Source organism: Mirounga leonina, unplaced genomic scaffold, assembly GCF_011800145.1.
Source record: "Mirounga leonina isolate KUSES-001 unplaced genomic scaffold, KU_Mleo_1.0 Mir_165, whole genome shotgun sequence".
In the NCBI taxonomy this organism is placed as follows: domain Eukaryota; kingdom Metazoa; phylum Chordata; class Mammalia; order Carnivora; family Phocidae; genus Mirounga; species Mirounga leonina.
Genome location: NW_023270415.1, coordinates 72,003,719 through 72,025,829, shown reverse-complemented (window position 1 = coordinate 72,025,829; position 22,111 = coordinate 72,003,719). Strand labels below are relative to the sequence as shown.

General features: G+C 44.1%; 1 protein-coding gene across 1 annotated transcript in view; it reads left to right on the top strand.

Annotated features, from left to right (window-relative positions):
* The window catches only part of ADCY8 (adenylate cyclase 8), a 226,090-nt gene that overhangs the window by 76,367 nt on the left and 127,612 nt on the right, over positions 1-22,111 (top strand). The window contains exons 3-4 of the mRNA XM_035011958.1: positions 7,544-7,674; positions 16,172-16,283. Coding sequence (XP_034867849.1) covers positions 7,544-7,674; positions 16,172-16,283 — 243 coding nt within the window. The remainder of the gene's footprint in view (positions 1-7,543; positions 7,675-16,171; positions 16,284-22,111) is intronic.

Sequence of the window (22,111 nt, the reverse complement as noted above, 5' to 3'; positions counted from 1 at the left end):
TCCGAAGTTTGATGAGAGTAGCAACCTTTTCTTTTTTTTCATTAAATTGTGTCATTTTGAGTAAGAAAGAGCTTGAAAAATAATGATTACTTAAATAAATGGATGAATAACATTAAAAGGGACCCCTTTTCAGATGTATGACCATAGAGAGGTGGAAATGGAAAAAGACAGGGCTGGAAATTCTTTAGTACAGGTTACTCGGGTTTCTCTGAGAATGTGCCTTAATGTCATGGCCAGTCTTGATTTTATCCACTTAACCCTGTTGTAAGAGGTGCTCTCTGAGAGCAACACTTCTACTTCTAAACAACCTAAACGGGAGTATTGAATGCAAAGGACATAGCTAACTCTGTGACCAGTAGTTTATTACTAACATGGAATAATTAACATGACAATGGCCACCAGTTAGCACAGCAACAAGCAAGAGATATTTAGTAAGCATTTATTGGGTTCCTACTGTATACCATAGTATATACTATCCAGGTGGAATTCAGACTTACATGTTCAGCAACTCTGGAAGGAAAAACTGAGGTGGCTTTCATGGAGCCCCTCTATGCATTAGGTATTACATAGATTATCTCAATTCCTTCAACACCCCCCAAGGTGGGGATTATCAGCCCAATATCAAGAGATGTGACTGTGTAATCACACAACTAGTAGAAGAAGGACAAGCAGTACAGAGGTCCTTCCACCTCTAAAATCCAGGTTCTCCCATCCCCTAGATGCCAGTTCTTAAGCAGAGCAGTGGGAGCTAATCAGTTTGCTGAGTGGTTTTTTTTGGGGGGGGGGGGCGGGGGGGATCAGGGATGCTGAAGGAAGAGGCAGAGAGCTCCAAGACTCGTCTTTCTCAGGTTAGAGAAAGACGCATTGCTCTTTCCTTACCATGCTCTCCCTTGCCAAGCCCCATGTGAGGAGTTTTGAAAACCAGAAGCAGCAACTTGTCAAGCAATTTCCTTTGGGTGCATGCTATGTAAGAGACAGCCATGGTGCTGCTCTGCGGTGGTTGAGATTTTGAGTGCTTTTGCACTAGGGAGCTTGTCTGCATTCCTCCTTGAGCCCAGGCAGCAGGTAAGCAGTCCCTGCTAGCACTGAATGTTGTTTACACTGCAGTGTACAGAGACTGTATAACTCCGGGTGCTCTGTGTTGTTCAGTAGGTCCATGAGCATTGCTGGGCATCACTGAAATGACCGTAGTGAAATAGAGAAGACAGAACACTTTGGGTTCCTAGGCTACTGTATGAGCAGGGTATCTATCTTTCTGACTACCTATTGATTGATCAATCTATATCTGTATCTGTCTACTTATATATTTACATATTACATATTTATAATTTAATATATAATTTATATTTATGTCTTTGTTATATATATATATATACCATTTTCCCTGTTTTGTATGGTTTCATCCCTTGTAGAATTTCAAAAACTTTTTGGAAAATTTTCCAGCCCATATACAATAACAGTACCGTCCCTTTGTCTCTCCATTCTAACCCTTCTCTTTGCCCGCTGCCCTGGCCCACATTCAGATCTCCTCTCCTTGCTGGAGACATGGCAACAACTATGTCGCATATTTTCTGTCTGTCCCCTAGCCTTGCAATCCATTCTCTAGGCTCACACAAATAATGATGTCACCTCCCTTCTCCGCCCCCACTTAAAAAATCACTCACTCCCTATTTCCCTATTAGCTGAAGATCGAATTCCTTGCCATAGGATACAAGGGTCATTCCAAGGGCACTTGGGTTGCTCAGTGGTTAAGTGACTGCCTTTGGCTCAGGTCATGATCCGGGATCGAGTCCCACATCAGGCTCTCTGCTCGCCAGGGAGTCTGCTTCTCCCTCTGACCCTCTCCCCTCTCATGCTCTCTCTTACTCTCTCTCTCTCAAATTAATAAATAAAATCTTAAAAAAAAAAAAAAAAAACAACAAGGGCCATTCCAAACTGTTCCCAGGGAACTCTCAAGTCTCAATTCTGACCAGTCTTTCACAGAGAACCTTCAACCATGGTGAACTCACCCACAAACTTGCCATCTGCTGTCCATCCCCTGTGTCTTTGCTTGTTGCCTGAATGGTCTTCCCTCACTCCTAACTGGTGAACCCCTATTTTTTAAGACACCATAATATCCAGCTGGAATGTCTCACCCTCAATAAAGCCCCTCTGTGAAGTAGGCAGAGCAAAGTTCAATGACCGCCTTTACACCTTAGAAAACTCAGATTCGGAGAGAGGAAGGAGCTGGTCCAAGATCAGACACTGAGTACGCCCATGCCAGAAAGAGACTCAAATTCAGGTCTTCTGATTGCGATTTCCGACCTATATGTCAATGTCTCTTTGTTGAAAATGGCGCAATACTTTTCTGTGTCGGAGAAAAGTGGCAAACCTTACGTGAAAGAACCTTTCAGCGCTCTCTAAAAGGACTGAAATCCTCAAGCCATACGAAGTGCTTAAAAGAAATACTTTTCAAGAGGCAATGCTTGGCAGCAGATTGGGCGCCTAATGTCTGCTGCATTCAGCAAATGTGCTCTTTTGCACATTTGACTAAATTCCTTGCAGGAGAATTCAGCATCATGATTTTAGTGTCATATTGCCTTTGGTTTATCATTTTATTACCAGAGCAAAAAACTGCCTTCCTTTTTATTCGATCAACATTATCCTGGGAGTGGAGGGGAGTATTTTGTCGCTGACATTGTTTCAAATAGTCCGTGAATGGTGATAATGATAAAAAGCAAAGCAACTCTTAGTCCTCTTACTATTGTTTTAAGTTCTCTACAGACCAGGGACCTGCTTATTGTCTGCACCTGGGGTGGACCACTCCCCACTTCATCCCCCCGACTCCCAGGGCATGTTGATCAAATGTATCTCACGGGGTTCTGAGGATAACCGCAGAAGGGAGCTACTGTTATCATTTTGCACATGAGGATGATAGGCTTGGAGATGTTAAGTCACTTGCCTGGGGACACACAGCAAAGTTACAAGATCTGTGAAGGCAGGGCCTGATTGGCCTTATGTGCTGGGGCCTCCCGGTGTACAATAGGCATTCAGCAATGCTTAAGCAAACCAAAGAATGAAGAAAGAGCTTTGTTTGGCAACTACTAAATCAAGGGATCTGGGGAAATCCTAACTCCTTAAAAAGAGAAAAATAAGAAAAAGGTCCCTGAAACCTGAATTTTGTTACTCATCCTTTAAGTTCTGTTCCATATTGTGGACTATAGACTATAGAGTAATGCTGGCTATGATCTGTGAACCGGCCACTGGAATGAATTAAAACGCCCTTGATGACTACTGCTATTTAATAGACACCTACTGTATGCCAGGATCTATAAAAAGGGCTTGAGTGTAAACCACAATCCTGGGAGGCAGGCAGTATTTGTTCCCATCCTGTAGATGAAGAAACTGAGCCACAAAGGGGTCATATAAGTTATCATGGTCACAAGGTGAGCCAGTTGTTGAGCTCAGGCAGGACTTAACTTAAGATTGCCTGACTCCAAAACTTTTGGTCTTTGCATTTCTGGGCAGAACTAAATTTCCTGGTGTCTTAGACCCCCACCAAGTTGACACGGATGGTATCCGGACTGTCAGCCCCCTCAATGAATCAGCCTAAAGAGCATATACAGACTATGGCTTTCAGAGCCAGCTCAACAACACCTTTTGCATGGCTGGGCTCGCGCTTAGCTTTCAGAAACAGTAACAGTTCTGGGTGACAGTTCCGTAAATTCCCTTTCAGATACAAACTCAACTGCCAGAATCAAGATTTTGGTAATAAAAATGGAAGAATTTTCATTTTTACAAGTGTGACTGAAGCTTTTCACTGTGTAGTACGATAGCCTTTTTATATTCTGTCTATTCATCCCCCCCATACTTCCTGTGTAACGTTCCTACTTCAAGAGCTTAAAGCATTTGCACCCAAGTACAATTCGAGTTCTAAAACAATGCTTAAAATAGAGCATGCTTGCCAGCAAATTTCATCAACATTTGGGCTGTGGTTACAGCAAGCTAGACACTAGATCTAATTCTTTTACCAATACTAACTCACTTCATCCTCCAGCCCTGTCAAAGAGGTGCTGTTATGGGGCGCCTGGGTGGCTCCGTCGTTTAGCGTCTACCTTCAGCTCGGGTCATGACCCCTGGGTCCTGGGATCGAGCCCCACATCAGGCTCCCTGCTCAGCAGGGAGGCCTGCTTCTCCCTCTCCCACTCCCCCTGCTTGTATTCCCTCTCTCGCTGTCTTTCTCTCTCTGTCAAAAAATAAATAAAAATCTTTAAAAATTAAAAAAAAAAGAGGTGCTATTATTATCAGCTCTGGGTTACAGACGGAGAAACTGATACAGAGAAGCTAAAAGATGCGGCCCAAGTCACAGAGTCAGGGACGGGCCGAGTTAGGTTTCGAAGCCAGAGCCTACCTCCGGGGCGGTGCACGTGACCACCAGCCTACACTGCTGCTTCCGCTTACTGACCTTCCCTCCAGGTTCCCTGCTCTCCACCCCTGTGGTCAAAGCGGAACCCTTTTCAGGGACAGCTATTTGTCTTTCACTCATCTGTTCCTTCTGCAAGTGTGCACTGGCTACTGTTTTGTGCATCTTTGTTTTCTGCATGTCCCCGCTTGGTTGGGACCTACTCTCTCCCCTCTGTATCCAACCTGCCCCTCTCTTAATGGTCACTTCAGTGATCACCACGCTCTTTATTGTGCCCCTGCACCTGACCATGAGCCTTAGGCAGCACTGAATGTTTGACCCAAGCAGACTCCTTATGCACACACGGTGAGTCTTGAACTGAGCAAGAATCTTCTCAAAATGGCCAAAGAGAGAAGGCATAAGATACAAGGCATACAAAGATAGAAGGCATAAGAACTCTCAGTAAAGGAGAAGTGAGAGAGCCTCTTGCTAATTTGTAGGATAAGTAGAAATCCAAGTTCAAGGGCAATAGTCATTAAGGTTCACTGGGTCCTTTTGTTCCCAAGACCCAGCCTCTCAGTTTTGCCCTTAGCTTCCATGAGACACCGCAGTATCCTTAGGATAAAGCCTGAGTTTTCTGAAACTCTGTTGAGTTGGGTATCGATCTGTCACCAGAGGAATCCAGATAAATATGGCTACCCCTTCCTTCTAAAGCCTGTGTTGGGTTCTGGAAGTGGACAGGACACCGCCTTGGCTCTCAAAGGCTTCGTGGCCTCGGGGAGAGGGGGGTGACAGACATCCAAACAGGAATTGTAAAACCACTTTAGTGGAAGTAATTAGGGCGCATGGTTGCTTGATTCATTGGAACAGTAGATTAAAATGAGGAACTATTGAAAAATTATACTTGAACATTTTATTTATGACTTAAACATAAAATAATACATTCATTACCTGGTCTTTTAAAATAAGGCCAAGGCATTTATTTTTAGCTTTGATCTATTGTTTCTTATTGAGACCATAGCTAATTGTGCATCAGCCAAGACTTCTAGTTTCTTAAAATGGAGCAAGAATTTAAAAGTTCTTGCAATATTATCAGAGTGACTTTTGAATTTTTATCACTTTTCTCACAAACATTCATGGCCACCTGGCCCATGTCTTAATTTGGTGACGATGTTTTGGTTACTCAGCATTTCCAAGTCTTCCCGAAGCATTCAATTTCATTTTCATACAAACAGCAACACTCATTCCTACTTGTTTAAAAATTTTAATTTAATACCTAATTAAATAGAGTGAACACACTCACAGATAAACCGACATAATTGCATGTGGGAACAAGCCCAGAGGCTGCTGGCCTGCATGGGACTAATATGGAATAGAAGCTGTGGGCATTTAGAGAGCTCCTTATGAGCTGGGGACCTTCAGCCCTGTAAGTGCCCAGCTGACAGGTGTGAGGGAGGGACTGGAAAACGTGGACCCACTGAGTCAGGTAATCCAGAGCGTTGGTAAGTGGAGGTCAGCCAGGAGAACTGCTACTGCATTCAAGTAGTCCAGGAACTGGTTCAGAAGTTGGTGGAGGTTGCCATCAGGGCAGAAACAGGCAGGTCAACATGGCATAGGATTCGGGGGAGGGGGGGCTTCATGGAGGGTTTCACTTCAGCAGAGCCGTTAGAGAAGGCCTCCCCGGGGCAGGTCCAGGACGATCAGAGGAAGGTGTGGCTCATCTGAATAACTATCTGGTTTAGAGCACTTGGGTGGCGAGCCCCTGGACCAGGATTGAGCATATGCCTTCTTCCTGAGACTTGGCACAAATGTTTAGGCTCTGCGGATCCGAGTTCTCATCACTTGCTCTGTGCCTGGCTCTGAGTCTTGATGCCAAACTGAGTAGAAGCCCAGCCTCTCCTCCTTTACCTTTACAGCTCTCGCAAGGCTCCCAGGACCTCATCGGTGGCTTATAGAGCAGTCTGCCCCGAGTGACTGGGTTCTCTGCTCATGCTGCTAGCAGGAGCTTACCCCTGACTTACCTTCATAGTGCTTGTCAAGCTCCTGCCAGCCACATTCGCCCGACATCTCTGCTACCATGACTGTCACTTCTTGAGCCTGTCATCTCTGAGACGGAGCCTGTAAGCCCCCCAGGGAATTCAGGATCACATCTGTTTGTTCACTCCTATATTCATAGCAGCTAACATACTTGTCTACAGGAGAATCTCAGTAAACGTGTGGAGTGAATGAATGAGTGAATTTCAAAAGAGACTGTATCCCATAGCCTCAGTACTAGTTGTCCCCCTGTGCCTGCAGCACCTTCTCTAGCTTTCTATAGGACTGCTCCTTCTGTCCTTTAGCTCCCTGCTTCAGTCACTATTCTGTCCTTTAGCTGACTGTTCAGCTAAAGTAGCCACCAGCTCCTCTTCATCTCTTCCAGGATCTGTTTGTTAGCTCTAAAACACTGGCTCTTCAGAGGCGAGTGCCGTGCCTGTTTTGGTTTTCTGCTGATTCTCCACACCCAGCACCGCACCTGTCACATGGCACCTTCTCTTTGACATGGTAACTGAATGAATAAATGGATGAATCATGATCCAAGTTCCAGTGGCGGGGAGGAACCATAAGCTTAAGTCTCTGCCATCTGTGTGTTCACCATTTGTTTAGGGCGCATTTATTGAACTTCTACTATTTTCAGGAAATGAATGCCCCTCAAAGCCGTGATTAGCACCTACTCCCATCCAGCATGGATGCATGAGCAGGGCTACGGATACCCAGGAAGCTGGCAAATAGTGCTAATGAAGACAAAATGGACATGATGCACGGTCATTTTCAAGAACCACGCTTCTCAGTCTCATGATGAGACAGCTTTCAAGAGAGGAGAAGCCTCATCGTATGAAGCTCCGTGGGCACTTCACTGATAAAGCCCTTTGCATGGGAGCAGAGTTAAGGAGAGCAGAGAGGAGGGAGGGAATTCATGCCAGGCCTATCGCACGTTTTAGTTCATGGAATGCTCACAACAAGTCTGGGAAGTAGATGATTTTATTGCTATTTGCCAAATTAGGAAACTAAGGCACAGACATGACCAAGCTCACCTAATACTACGTGACTATCAGTGATGGAGACAGGGTCTCAGACTTGCTGGTCAGCCTAACAAGCCTGTCCCTCTCCATTGCTTTGTTCCAGGAGCGGCTCGTGCTATCTGTGCTCCCCCGCTTTGTTGTCCTGGAAATGATCAACGACATGACCAATGTTGAAGACGAGCACTTGCAGCACCAGTTCCATCGGATCTACATCCACCGCTATGAGAACGTCAGGTGAGAACCACGCACCCTCCCCTGCCGCCCCCCCCCCCACCCTGGCTCCTTGCGTGATCTGGCTGTGCACCTCGCTGCTCTCATCTGAGTGTCATGACTTCTGTCTGCCTGAATGTCAAAGCCTTTCTTTATTTGGTTGATTAATTCATTAACCTGTGATTATTCATCATAGAGTTCCTTTCCAAATTGAGGCTCAAGAAGAATGTCAGAGAAATGCAATTATATTGGCTTGCCTGCCTTTATATTTCGAGTGGAAAAGCAAAAGCCTTTTACATTATGATTGAAAAAAATAATTCCAGGATGTGATCTAGACTCCTCAGGAGTGATCACGTAGCTCTTCTCCTTATATCCCTTATAACTTTCTTCAAAACAATATAAAAAAGGATTACAGCTGATTTTGCTTTTGTAAACATACTTTTGGCCAACCATCCATCCATCCACCCATCCACCCAACTACCCACCACTCACTCACCCATCCATCCACCCAACTATCTACCCACCCAGTCATCCACCCATCCGCCCAACTACCCACCCACCCTTCCACCCATCCACTCATCCATCCTTGACCCATCCATCCATCAGTGCCCTCTCTGCCGAGCACTACCCTGGACAATATGGTATGTACTGAAAAATTAGAGGTGGGGGCTCCTTGATGAGGCAGGGCAGTTTTAAAATTCCAATTCTACTTCTTCCTTGTGTGTGACCTTGGGCAATTTACATAGCTGAATCTTAGGGACCTTCTCTGTAAAACGGGCATTTTAATAACCACCTTGCAGGGGTTGATGCAGATGATGTGAGTGAAGATACATATAAAGCATAGAATAGGGGTAAGCATATAGTAGAGCATTGGACATATTGTAGATGGTTTCAGACATGTTTCCTAATTATAAGCAGAAACAACCTAACCCTGGTTGATTTAAACGAAGTCTGTAGAAAGGCTGAGTAGTGGCTCACAGAGTAACTGGGGAAGGATGGAGAGGCAGGCTCAGCAAATGGGCCAGAATCACAGCTGAACACTAGGCCAGGGAGTACGCTGCCTCCACTGTGTCTGAAGAATCCACTGCTTATGCTACCAACTCTGTCGCCTTCCCCAACACAGCTGCTACCTCTTGGATTCCTCCTGCGGTGCCCCAGGATCTGGAGTGGCTGACTCTGCCTTGCCCCCACTCCCTGTTCCCCCGGCCTCTTTGCGCTGCGAGTTAACTCGGGCAGATGTGTCTGATTGGCTTAGCCCAGTCACTCACCAGAAGAGCAGATTTTCATGAGACGATTAATAAACTAAGAATGTTTAAAAAAAAAAAAAAGTGCCTGGAAAGCAGATATCTGACATTTGCAGCTTGTACAGTAGAATTATATCTCCCTCCCACTAAATATCATAGAGTGAAAATTCCCAAACGTAGGAGAAAAGTTTATATCTTAAATAGCTCTAAAACTGACCAGTGTTCCCTTCTTCTTGACTTTGGTTGGAGGGAGGAACAACTTTTCCTTCTTACCAGCCTCTCTGGGCATTCACCTGGCATGCTGGGACACTCACTTGAAAGGAAGTCCAGGGCGCCTGGGTGGCTCAGTTGGTTAAGCGACTGCCTTCAGCTCAGGTCATGATCCTGGAGTCCCTGGATCGAGTCCCGCATCGGGCTCCCTGCTCGGCAGGGAGCCTGCTTCTCCCTCTGACCCTCCCCCCTCTCATGTGCTCTCTGTCTCTGTCATTCTCTCTGTCTCAAATAAATAAATAAAAAAAATCTTTAAAAAAAAAAAAAAGAAAGGAAGTCCAGCAGAAAGCATGGTTCTAACCCAGCAGACGTATTCATAGAGGTCATTATCAGAGTTTTGTCCAAGAATAGAGCTACACTGGTTTAGATGCCTGGATTCCAAAGCAGCCTTTTGTCAAATAGCTGCTCCCATAAAAGATACTCCCCAGATCCACGAATTGGTCCCATCCGTAATGGGAACTCATCAATACCTGTTGTAGACAACAGGCTCAGGGAAGCATCTATAATTATAATACATTGTGGGATTCTATTTTTACAGTAAGCAAAGGGTGCAAGTGGATCATAAAAAGAGGAATACCTGGAGTGAGGGGGGTGGGGTGATAAAAGAAAGCTTCCTAAAAGAGATGATTCTTATTTGCCTTATTGGAAATTGAGTCAGCTTAGTGAAAAATATCAAAGAAAAGGAATCTTAAACCGAGGGATTAGTACAAGTGAAGGCTGAACAGTGAGATCTATCTGTCTATATCTGTATCTCTATATAATATATAACATATATATTATGTATATATGATGATATTCTCTGATATTGATGATTATCATTATTATATGAGATATATAGATATGTAGATATGAAAAGAATATTATGAAAGTGCCTGTCACCATGGAAAAAGTGATGGTGGGGGAGGAGTAATTCCCCTTAATAAAGAAAGAAAAAAAAGGAAAAACTAAACAAGCTTGCACACCCACACCAACATACTTGGGAGCCTTAAGTTCAGTAAATGACATGTTTGGCTTTCTTTCTGCACCATCAGTTTTCAGTGCTTCCCTTAGTCAAGAACAACTAAAGTGACTTCTGCCTTCTCCACCTCACCCATTTATTTTAAACCATTAAACTGAGTTCTTAAGCTTGAGACAGACCCTCTTGCAGAAGTGCACACTGCACTAAATTAGAATTGGGTTTGCTGCCTTGCATTTCTCAACGGCCTCAGCCCACAGCAAAGAAGCCGTTCTAGCAGAAGAGTCTGCAGACCCTGCTGCCACACTGGGCCTCTCTGGCCATCACAGAGGCGGTTGGGGGAGGGGGCGGGGGGGGGCGGGATGCCCACCACTCCCTCTGGTATCCGGAAGAGGAATTCTGGGAGGGGTGATGGGGTCCCTCCAGCCACTGCAAGGTTGCTAGTTGCTAAAATAAGACCAGAGATGAGAAAAGCAGAAGAGGGTGGTCCTTAGCCCATGTCTGAGAACAAAGCCAGACCGGCTGCTCTGCCCTGTTCCCCAGCCCCTAGAGCACGCCCACTGCAGTGGAGGGAACATTTTTTAAATTATTTCCAATCCTGTGTCTGTCTCTTCAGGGCAACCCACCTAGTTCATTCTTTCTTCTCTGTTGCTTATATTATTGTCTGTTGTTTTGTGACCCTTCCCTAAAAACAGTCTGCTGTAAATGTCTGACTCTTGATTATATTTCCTACAATTCTTGGCCTCCTGTTGTGTACGTAGGCATCCACATGTCGGTACAGTGTGTATGGTAAGGCATGCACATGGCCCTTCCTGTGCCCAGGGGACTGGGAACTAGTGGATTAGGCTTCTCGTTCCAGAACAAATTCTCTGAGCCACATCTCCTGCTAGACTTTGGCTGCATCATTTCATCTTTTGGGGCCTCATTTTCCTAATCTAAAAGCTGCACTGTTTGCAATGGACAGTTTGGATTCTCATGTTGATTTCAGCTCTGTGCATCTGAGACGTTCCTGGATTCTCTCTGGAGACCTACTTGGCCACTTGATGTTTTACTGGAAGTCTTTTGGGCTTCTAGTCCCCCCTGCCCAATTCTATTCATTTCCCCTATTTTTTCCCATATATTTAAGACGCTTACATTATTCAGAGTAATACTGTCTGCTCCAACAAATCACTTCTCAATTGCATTGATTTAAATTCAATAACATTTTTTCACACAACTGCCCACTGCTGATGTTCCTGGTTGGCGGGTGACTCAGGGACAAAGGCCCCCAAGTTTTATATCTGGGTCCTCCCCTGGACTCAGAGTTTTTGGCATTTGGCTCTTGGAGGAGAAATGGGTAGAAAAGGCACACCTCCTTCGCCCAGAGATAACATGTATCACTTCTGTTCAGATTCCATTGATGAGACCCATGATCCCATGGCCCTACCCAGACACGAGAAGAAAACAGAATCCCCAGCTCAGCGGCCTTTCCTAGTGACAGGGGGACATGGATTTGGAGGATGGTTCGCTTCTCTCCCAAAGCTCCCTTCCCCTTCCTCTCGCCCAGCCCCACGCCATGGACATTGGCACATTTGCTGGTGCACGTTGTTTGGATCTACTCAGGAGGCAGATTTGTCTTTACCTCTCCCGGTGTTAGACAGTTCAATGAACCTTCATCAGGGATCAGAAAATCCTTACTTTTAGAGGCTTACTCAGTCTACCCGCTTTCTGGGCTGGCTGTTCTCTCCAGTCAGCCCTGTCCACATGGGTAGCCACCACATTGGCCATGTAGACCAGAGTTTCATGTACAAGCAAAATGCAACTGAGTGGGCCCAGAGAACCTGTTGGCTTTTGAGACCTATCTGCATGGCAATCTATTAAACACTCTCTGACTCCCAGAAATTTCCCCAAGGAGTTACATATCCTTCACTTATCAAGAACTATGTTGTGATTTAAAAGTTACCCACTTGTAGGTAATGATACAGAGTTGCTTCAGTGATCTCTTCTTTATTATCAAGAAAATGGAAGCTCAGAGAGGTTAAATAAACTTTCCAAGGACACACAGTTAGGAAGAAGAGTCTACCCAGGGCCCATGTTCCTAACGATTCTTTAGAACTGTGCTAAAGCTTTCTTCAAGTCTCTCCATTTGCAGAACAACTATTAGGTAACAACACTTATTTTTAGCCAAATAAACAACTTACATAAGCAAATTAGATTTGAAAATTAACATGGCCTCTTCAGTACATTCTAAAATGAATACACTCCAAGATGATTATCATGGAAGATTCCAAGTTCATACCTAGAATCAAGAGACCTGACCTGGAGTTCACCACTTGAGGGATAGCATACCAGAGTGATAAAGAATACAGATTCCAGAGCCAGGCTGCCTGGTTCAGATGCTAGCTTTTCATGTCCATGGGCAAGTTACTCAGGTCTCCATCTCCTTATCTGTAAAATGGAGATGGTCACAGTAGGTCCCACCTCATGGATTGTTATGAGGAATGAACGAGTTCATACATGTGGGACTTAGGACAGTCCACAGGAGATACTCTGTAAATGTTGCTGTAACTCTTCTTATTCCCGTTTGTGTCAACAGTTAGGAATTCTTTCAGCTGCAGGTAACGAATGATCTAATTACTTTCTCCTCTGATACCTCTCTTCTCTCATTACCTCTCAAATGCAATCATTCAATTCTAGTACATTTTTGTAAAATAATGAAAAGAGCTAACACATTTATGGAGCACTTACTATGCCAGGCACTGTGCTAAGCACTTGCTACCCACCAACGAGACAGATACTAGAATTATCTCCTGCTCGCAAATCAAAGGCTTAGAGAAGTTCAGGAAGTTACCCAACGTCCTGGTATTCGTAAGTGGTGAGCTGGGCTCTGAACTCTGATCTGTCTAGACTCAAATCCTATGCACTTGGTCCTATGCACTTGGCAGATGCTGTACCATCGGAATGCTGTACAGGACGGTGACCATGTAGTGACTTGCCCAGAGGAAACCGTATACACTAGAAATCTAAAGGCATCAGGCACATGCTTAAACCCCTTCACTGGCTTTCCATCACTTTCATCACTGTATTCTTGAACCTGGCTTACCAGCCCATTTCCAACATTGCCCTGCTCCGCATCTCTAACTCACACACACTCTCTCTCTCCCCTCTTCTTTTCCCCACCCCATTGCTCAGTGCTACCCTCTGACCAGCTGCCCCTGAATTCTTGCAGAGCTTCGGTACATTTGCCCCACTTCCACCAGACCCTAAGAGGTGCCGACTGCTCTGCTCAGACTGCCCATCCTACTCACTTTACCATCTGTCTAGTTACATGGGTCCTTCAAAACTCAGCTGAGACTTTGTTGCATCAGGAAACTCTTGATCCCCTGTGACTGGTCATCCCTCAGTGTGTCCTTCTGTCAGAGTACAGTGGTCCCCCTGTTATCCGTGGTTTCAGTTTCCCACGGTTAACTGCAGTCCAGAAGCAGATGACCTTCCTCTGACTTAATGTCAGAAGGTAAACAGCAGCTTCACACTGGAGTGCAGTGCCTGTCTCATTCCGTCACTCACCCCTCGCTTCATCTTATTACGTAGGCATTTTATCATCTCTCATCACAAGAACAGTGGATACAGATGTTTTCAGAGAGAGACCACATTCACATAACTTTACAGTATATTGCTATCATTGTTCTATTTTATTACTATTGTTGTTAATTTCTTGCTGTGCCTAATTTAGAAATTAAACTTTTTTTTTTTAAGAAATTAAGCTCTATCATAGGTATGCATGTATAGGGGGAAAAAATAGTCTCTATAGAATTCAGTACTATCTGTAGGTTCAGGAATCCCCTGGGGGTCTTAGAATAGATCCTCCTCCCCCACCCACCATCCTTGGATAAGGAGGGGGCTGCTGTATTCATCTCCTGTGTTGTTTCTGTCTTTCTCCTTGACTGGCCTACCTCAGTCCCTACACTGTGAGCATCTTGAGACACACACTGCATCTTTTTTATCATTTAATCCAACTTCCTAGTGCAATGTGTAGCTAGACACATGGTAGATGCACAGGTATTTGCTAAAATAATGAAGGCATTACATAATTAATTCAAGCAATAGTTGTTGTTTTTTTTTAAACCGGGGCCTGATTCCTAATCAGTCCATAAATGGGCTTCAGGGAAGGTGCAAATTCCTTGAAATGAAGTGCAAAATTGTGAATACTTGTGCATTTTTAGGAGAGAGAATTCATAGCCTCTGTCAGATTCTTAAAAGAGTTTATAACAGAGACAAATTTAAGAACCACTGAATACTGAGGTTAGTAACCAATGTAAGTCAACACACATTGCACAATGTCTTCTGGCTAATTAACCTATCACATTAAAACTAAGTTACACTGATTGTAAGACTCGCCATTATTTTATGCAACAGTAAGAAAAATAAAAACGAAAAGTTTGAAACACTGCTAAGATGGTATCCTAGCTTCAAAGATGATACAACATGAAAAGTGCCTCTGCTCTTTTTTATGTTCTTCTTCTTTTTTTAATTTTAATTCCAATATAGTTAACACACAGTGTTATATTAGTTTCAGGTATACAATATAGTGATTCAACAATTCTATACATGATTCAGGGCTCATCACAGTAAATGTACTCTTAATCCCCATCACCTATTTCCCCCATCGCCCACCCACCTCCCCTCTGGTGACCACCAGTTTGTTCTCTATGGTTAAGAGTCTGTTTCTTGGTTTGTCTCTCTCTCTTTTTCCCCTTTTGCTCATTTTTTGTTTGTTTGTTTCTTAAATTCAACATATGAGTGAGATCATATGGTATTGGTCTTTCTCTGACTGACATGCTTCACTTAGAATTATACTTTCTAGCTCCATCTATGTCATTGCAAATGGCAAGATTTTACTCTTTTTAAAGGCTGAATAATGTTCTATTGCATATATATACACCATATCTTCTTTATCCAGTCATCAATTGATGGACACTTGGGCTGCTTCCATAATTTGGCTATTATAAATAATACTGCAAAAATAATAATTTTTTCAAATTAATGTTTTCATATTCTTTGGATAAATACCCAGTAGTGGAATTACTGGATCATTTAATTTTTTGAGGACTCCATCCTGTTTTCCACAGTGACTGCACCAGTTTGCATTCCTACCAACAGGGCACGAGGCTTCCTTTTGCTCCACACTGAGGGACCTCTGCTCTTGCCTGGGTCCCTGAGCTAGTACGGAGAGGTGGGGGGGGGGCAGTGCCCTACAGTTTAAGTGGACAACCCCAACTCTGCCACGTATTACGAGGGGACTGTTAGGCAAGTCTCCTTGCCTCTCTGAGCCCCAGTTTGTTCATCTTCACAGTGGAGTGGCATCCCCACATACTCACTGGGTGGATGAACTAAGGCAGGCTCATACAGTGCCTTGCTTTCAGATGGCTTTCAAGGACTACCCCCTTCCCTTACTTTCCTCATCACTTATGCCAAACATACACAGAGCTAAGACCTGACCCCACTTAAATCCTTAGTCAGTGTGAGAGTTTTAGGCAATGAACTATTCTGCCTGAGGTCTCCCAGCTCTGCTACCTATTCCCATAATTTTTGAAAAATGCCACTCTCTATTTGCCTGCAATTTTAGGTATGTCATTTGCTGGAGATAATGAGATTTTTTTTTTTTTTTATTCTTTGTTCCCCTGTGTCCATTTCACACTATGTTCACAGCATCTTCATTGTAGTTCACTGTGAAAACAGAGAGGTAATTCGTAAAGCTTCATTTTGCTTTCCACAACAAATTGATCTGTTCATAGTGACAAATTCCCTTTGGGGTTGTTTGCATTGCCCACACTCCATGGCCCTGCACAGGAAGAAGGGCTTTCTGTTGCCCCCTTGCCCTTCCTGAACTCCTGGGGGGACTCTGTCTGCTGAGATATTTGTTAAATACTGACACATTCCTCCTGACTCTCATGGCAGGGAGAACTAGAATCTCAGACCACGGTTGAGTTATTTGGATGGTGTTGATGTCTTCCAGGATGGAGTAAAATATTAATATGCCTTCTCCCCACCCTGTCCCTCCCCTGTTGTCTAGTATTCTTTTTGCAGATGTTAAAGGATTTACCAACCTCTCCACAACCTTGTCCGCCCAGGAGCTGGTCCGGATGCTCAACGAGCTCTTTGCCAGATTTGATCGACTGGCCCATGTGAGTTGAATTTAATTCCCTTCTAGTCTTTTGTGGGAGTGAGGGACTGCATGCGGAATTAGGGAGAGGAGGACTCAGGCTTCATCACCAATTATCTCCTGTCCTGCTTCCTCTTCCCTGGTGTGGACCCTCAAGCCCTGCACCTTCTGGGAACCAATAGTAGTTATTTACAGATCTCAGATGGGAGGTTTGTCAGATTAATCTTCCCAATTGAGAGATAGCCGGTTGAGTGACAGTTAAGCCAAAGCCCTTTTTTTCTGTTTTCTGCCCCTTCCCCCCATTACTTCCCTCTCCGTGTGGCCAGGTGCCATCCAGCTGCAGCCTCGGTTTAGTTCAGGCAGTGATGGCTGCCTGCAGCTTTCCAGCCAACTCCAGCCATCTGAAACAAATCAGCCTGTTCTTGAGAGCCAGCAATCCACTGGACCACCATTTTGTTTGACCTAGCCTAACAGCTTTGCTTTTAGCCAACAGGACACTATCTTTATTTTTCAACTGGCTCGAGAGAACAGGCTAAAGGAGATGGGCATTTGCTCTCAAAACACAGATTCCTAGTCCTAAAGCATACAAGTTGCAGAAGAATATCACTGTCATACTGTATTTTAGAGTGGGCTTTAGGTTCAAACAGGCATGCCTTAATTTCCTTCTTTGTAAAGTGTGTTTCTATCAGTGCCAACTTCACAGGGCTCCTGAGAGAATCCCATGCAATCATATCAAGTGGGAGTTCATTTTTCAGAGCGTCCAAATTCCAAATTTAACGCTGTCTCCGTCCAACGAGAGCCATTCATACTTGTATCTGAGGACCTGCTAGGTGTTGTGCACTGTGCTATGTGTCGGGAGCGTGGGAATAACAAAAACACACTTTGTCCTTCCTAGAATTAAGTCTAGCCGGGAACACATCAATAAATGATCAATGCACAATGTGTTGTGTGTATGATGAGGGTGAGTCTGGGATGCTGTGGGAAGGCAGACTCCGCACATAACCCTTGCATCAGAGAAGACTTTCCGGAGAAAGTTACTCTTAGACTGAGTCTTAAAAATGGGAAAAGAAATACAATTGAATACTATTCAGCAACAAAAAGGAGTAAACCACAGAGACACGCAGCAATATCAGTGAATCTCCAAAGCAATATGCCAAGTGAAGGAAGCCAGATGGAAAAGCCTAGATAACGTATGATTCCATTTATAATACATTCTAGAAAAGGCAAAATTATAAGGACAGAAAAGAGATAAATGGTGGCCAGGAGTTGGAGGTGGACAGAGCGCGATTGCACAGAAGCATGGGGTGCAGTGATTTGGGGAGTGATGTGGCTCTCCATATGTGAGCAGGACTGTACCCTTTTTCAAAATAGTCAGCTTTATTGTTTATAAATTGTACACCAATTAGCAAAGTGAAGAAGACAAGGACAGTCATTTTTTTTAAAGATCTATTTATTTATTTGAGAGCACGAGTGGGAGGGGCAGAGGAAGAGAGAGAGAATCTCAAGCAGACTCCAAGCTGAGTGCAGAGCCTGATGGGGGGGGGGGGGGGCTCAATCCCAGGACCGTGAGATCACGACCTGAGCTGAAACCAAGAATTGGATGCTTAACTGACAGTACCACCCAGGTGCCCCTGTCAGGGAAGATCATTTTATGCCAAGGGGAGAACAAAGATAAAGATGCTACCCTGTATGTGTGGAGAAACCAGAAGAGATTTAGCGCTGCGGGAGGGGCAAGTGAAGGTAGGGAGGGGTGGAGATGAGGCCAGAGAGATGGCCAAGGACCTGCCAAGGAACCCGCCTTGTAACCTGTAGTTACTGGACAGCTGTAAATAGGAGACTTGACTTGGCAGAGGAGGAGGGGCAAACCGAGCCCCCCTCCAGCCCCCTACCCCAGGAGAAGGGTTGAGTTTACCTGAAGGGCTGGAAATTTGGAGGTGGAGAAGAATGTATGCCACTTCTTTTTACTGTTGCACCTCTGGGGCTTGGTGCCAGTTCCAGTAGTTATTCTACTTCATATTACGGTTCTGACTATTTCTGTTCAAAGACCTAAGATGACCAAAAATGGCCTTCCAGTGAGAACCAACAGATGTGATCGGGGTCAATTTTTAGAGTCATGGTAAATAAACGCCACTGCCCCAGGGATGGTTGCTAAGTAAAATCTAACCCAAGTTGTTCAACCAACATTTATTGCTAGGTACCGTGCAAGACTCTGGCAAGACAAAACCCGTCCCAGCCCTCAGGAAGCTCAAGTCTGGTAAAGGGAGAGCAAATCCATAAAAATTGCAGGGCAGAGTGGGTTCAAGCCACAATAGGCTAGGAGCAGAAGTCCTGGTGGAGGAAGGAGCAGCCAGTGCTTGGGCGAGGGGGCGGGGGCAATGGTGGTGATTTGGTAGCACCCAGAGAAGGGGCCGTGTGCAGGCGGGGTCTTGAAGAAGAGCAGAAGCTTCCCTGGTATCAGATTAGACCAAAACAAACAAACAAAAATACCTCCTAGGCTGAGCTGTGGTGCCCACGCAGGAAAATGTGAAAATTCAAGAATGTGCTGTTTGTTTGAGGAGTTATAAGAAGCTAAAGATTGGGGCACCTGGGTGGTTCAGTCAGTTAAGTGTCTGCCTTCGGCTCAGGTCATGATCTCAGGGTCCTGGGATGGAGCCCTGCATCGGGCTCCCTGCTCAGTGGAGAGTCTGCTTCTCCCTCTCTCCCCGCCTTTGCACGTGTGCACACTCTCTGTCTCTCAAATAAATAAATAAAAATCTTAAATAAAAAAAAGAAGCTAAAGATTACTAGAACATCAAGGGCAGGGACACTGTAGTGAGAAAGGAGCTTAGAGAGCAAGCAGAAGTACGTTTGGAGGGCATGGTGCAACTTTTTAGGGGATGTGCACTTTGTCCTGTAACTGGGCCTTTCCCCTGGTTACCTTACACACAGTGCAGGGGGACGGGGGAGACAGGGTACACAACCCGTTGGTCCGCAATGGGTGCAAGAAGCTATCATCCGTCTTTTGGGGTGAGGCTTACTGAAAGTTTAAGAAAAACTTTTTGGAGAAAAAAAAATTAAGCACAGATCCATGGTGGAGTAAAATTATTATTAATTTGATAAGACTATTAAACGCTCATCAACTGCCTGGTGTATGTTACTTACCGCTCTGGGTGCTTGCCCTGGATTCCCTAATTCAGTTCTCACAACAGACCTAGAAGATAGGTTATTTATTGTTCCCATTTTACAGAATGAGTGACTGAGGCTCAAAGAAGTAATCTTCCTAGAACCTGGTAGGTGGGTGTATCTGTGATTCAGGCCGACTGGCCCAGCTGCTCACTTTTTTTTTTAAGATTTTATTTATTTATCTATTTATTTGAGAGAGAGCGAGCAAAAGCACAGGAGAAGAGTAAGAGGGAAAAGCAGGTTCCCTGCCAAGCAGGGAGCAGGATGCTGGAATCATGACCTATGCAGAAGGCAGACACTTAACCCGTGAGCCACCCAGGGGTCCCACGAGTGCTCCATCTTGACCACCAAGCAATGCCACAGGCATTTCAGGAGACAGAACACAAGACATTGGCAGATGTGTTGCTGCCCATGTAGGAGCTTGAAGGGTTAGATCCGTGGGACTTCAGGTGTGGGCTGGACTTGAATGTACCTGTGCAATTCCTCTCTGTGTCTCCGTTTTCTGTCAGAATTGCAATGGAGGATAAATGAAAAAAAAAAAAAAAAGACAAAACAAAACACATGAAATGTCTCTTAACCTAGAGACTGTCTCCACATGAATACTCAGCACCCATTAGCGCTCCGTAGCTCTGACCCCCACCCCGGGTGCATCAGTATCTATTACTCTCAGGGACCTCCCTGGAAAAGTTTGAGAAACACTGCCAATAAAAACAATTCTACTCATCTTGGAATGAGAAAACCTACTTTCAGTGCCTTTTGCCCCCAGTGGTGGGCCAGTCACTTAACCAACTGGGTCAAACTCTGCTTCTGTATAAAAAGGTTTTAGAGTTGACCATTTTTGCATTTTTTAGCATTGAGATTCTGTGGCTTTATAAAGATTGTCTCACCATGATTTTTCCACTGTAGATTTGTTTATGTTGCATATCAGAGAGAATTCACCTTGCATGTGAATTTCATACACTGTACCTCTTTCTCTACAGCATTATTGAAATGCAGGAAATTTCAAAGCTTCCTCTTAAAATTCCTCTTAGTTTGATTGAACTCCTGAGTGCCCTTGTGGTTCAGGCTGCTCAGAATAGAGCTTTTTTGTTTGTTTTTCTTTTTCTTTTTTTAAGATTTTATTTATTTATTTGAGAGAGAGTGCATGAGCTGAGGGGAAAGGTAGAGAGAGAGAGAGAAGCAGACTCCCTGATGAGCAAGGAGCCCGATGCGGGACTCGATCCCAGGACCCTGGGACCATGACCTGAGCCGAAGGCAGACGCTTAACCAACTGAGCCATCCAGGAGCCCCTGATTTTGTTTTTTGGTCCTTGACAGGGCCCTTGGCAAATTTTGTAACTTTCTGTCTTTGATCTTTTTTTAAAATACTCTCTGCCTACTCCTCCCCCATCCAAATTAAGAACGAAGAATTTGCATACTATTATGAAGGCTTTAAAATTGTAAAACAAAGAACATATTTACTGTTATGCAGTTGACATGATTGTACCTTAAACTTTATTTTAAACTGCTGACAAACTGGAAGCGACCTAAATTATTGCTGGAAGGAATAAATCCAACACTATGGAAAGGGAATGAACAGATTAAAAAGATAGCCATTTCTGTACTGACATAGAAATTCAATACCTGTTTTGCCTGAAAAAAAGCATGTCTCAGATCCATAAACATGGTATAATATGGCTAAGGATGTGATACGGCTGCAGAGGATGAAAAATAGTACATATTCTAATGTAATGTACTTGTAGACGCATAGTAGCCTCTGAGGAGGGGAACAGAGCCAGGCTTCCAGGCGGCTCTGTGTCTGAGGGGGAGGGACTTCCCAGGAGGATTTATCTACGAGGACAATATATTCATGTCACTTGTGTAATGACAATTAAATAGAATCTTATAAAATTGTCATGATTTCTAATACAACTTTCTCAAAAATACATAATGTTTTTGTTCTGAGAGTCTTTCATTTTTTTTTTAAGATTTTATTTTATTTATATGTCCGAGAGAGAGAGCAAAGGCAGGGGAGAGGCAGAGGGAGAAGCAGGCTCCCTGCCCAGTAAGGAGCCAAATCCGGGACTCGATCTAAGGACCTGAGCCGAAGGCAGATGCTAAACGGACTGAGCCACCCAGGTGTCCCAGTCTTTTACTTTTTATTGACTTTTTTCTGATTACTAAAGCCATACTTACTCATTATGTAAAATTCAAACATCAAAGATACAGAGAATACAGCAAGTATACATCCCTGTAATCCTGTCCCTCCCCAATAATATAACTATCTTTGGTAATTTGGTGCTTTTATCATTTCATTATCATCTATGATCAACATGATTTCATAAACTTCCAAAATTTTTATACTATATCATAGCCATCGAGATGGGAAGAAAAGGATTATATTAAAACTCACTTAATAAAATTTGCAAGAAAACCCTCACCCTACTTTATTTTTCCTGTTCAGTATCTTTTTTTCAAAGCACCCTGCTTCCTTAATATTAACCTTCTGAAGCAGTTTCTGGTAAAAAGAAGTTGCTTGGATATTACTGTCAAGTCATCTGACAGCTCACAGGAATTGATCAGAAAAATGTGCCTGCAAATTGACAGAACTTGACAGACCAGACAGGTCTTTCATGTGTGTATATTTTTATATTTCACACACACACACACACGCACACCATTTATGTTGAGCTCAAAGTTTTTCAAAGAG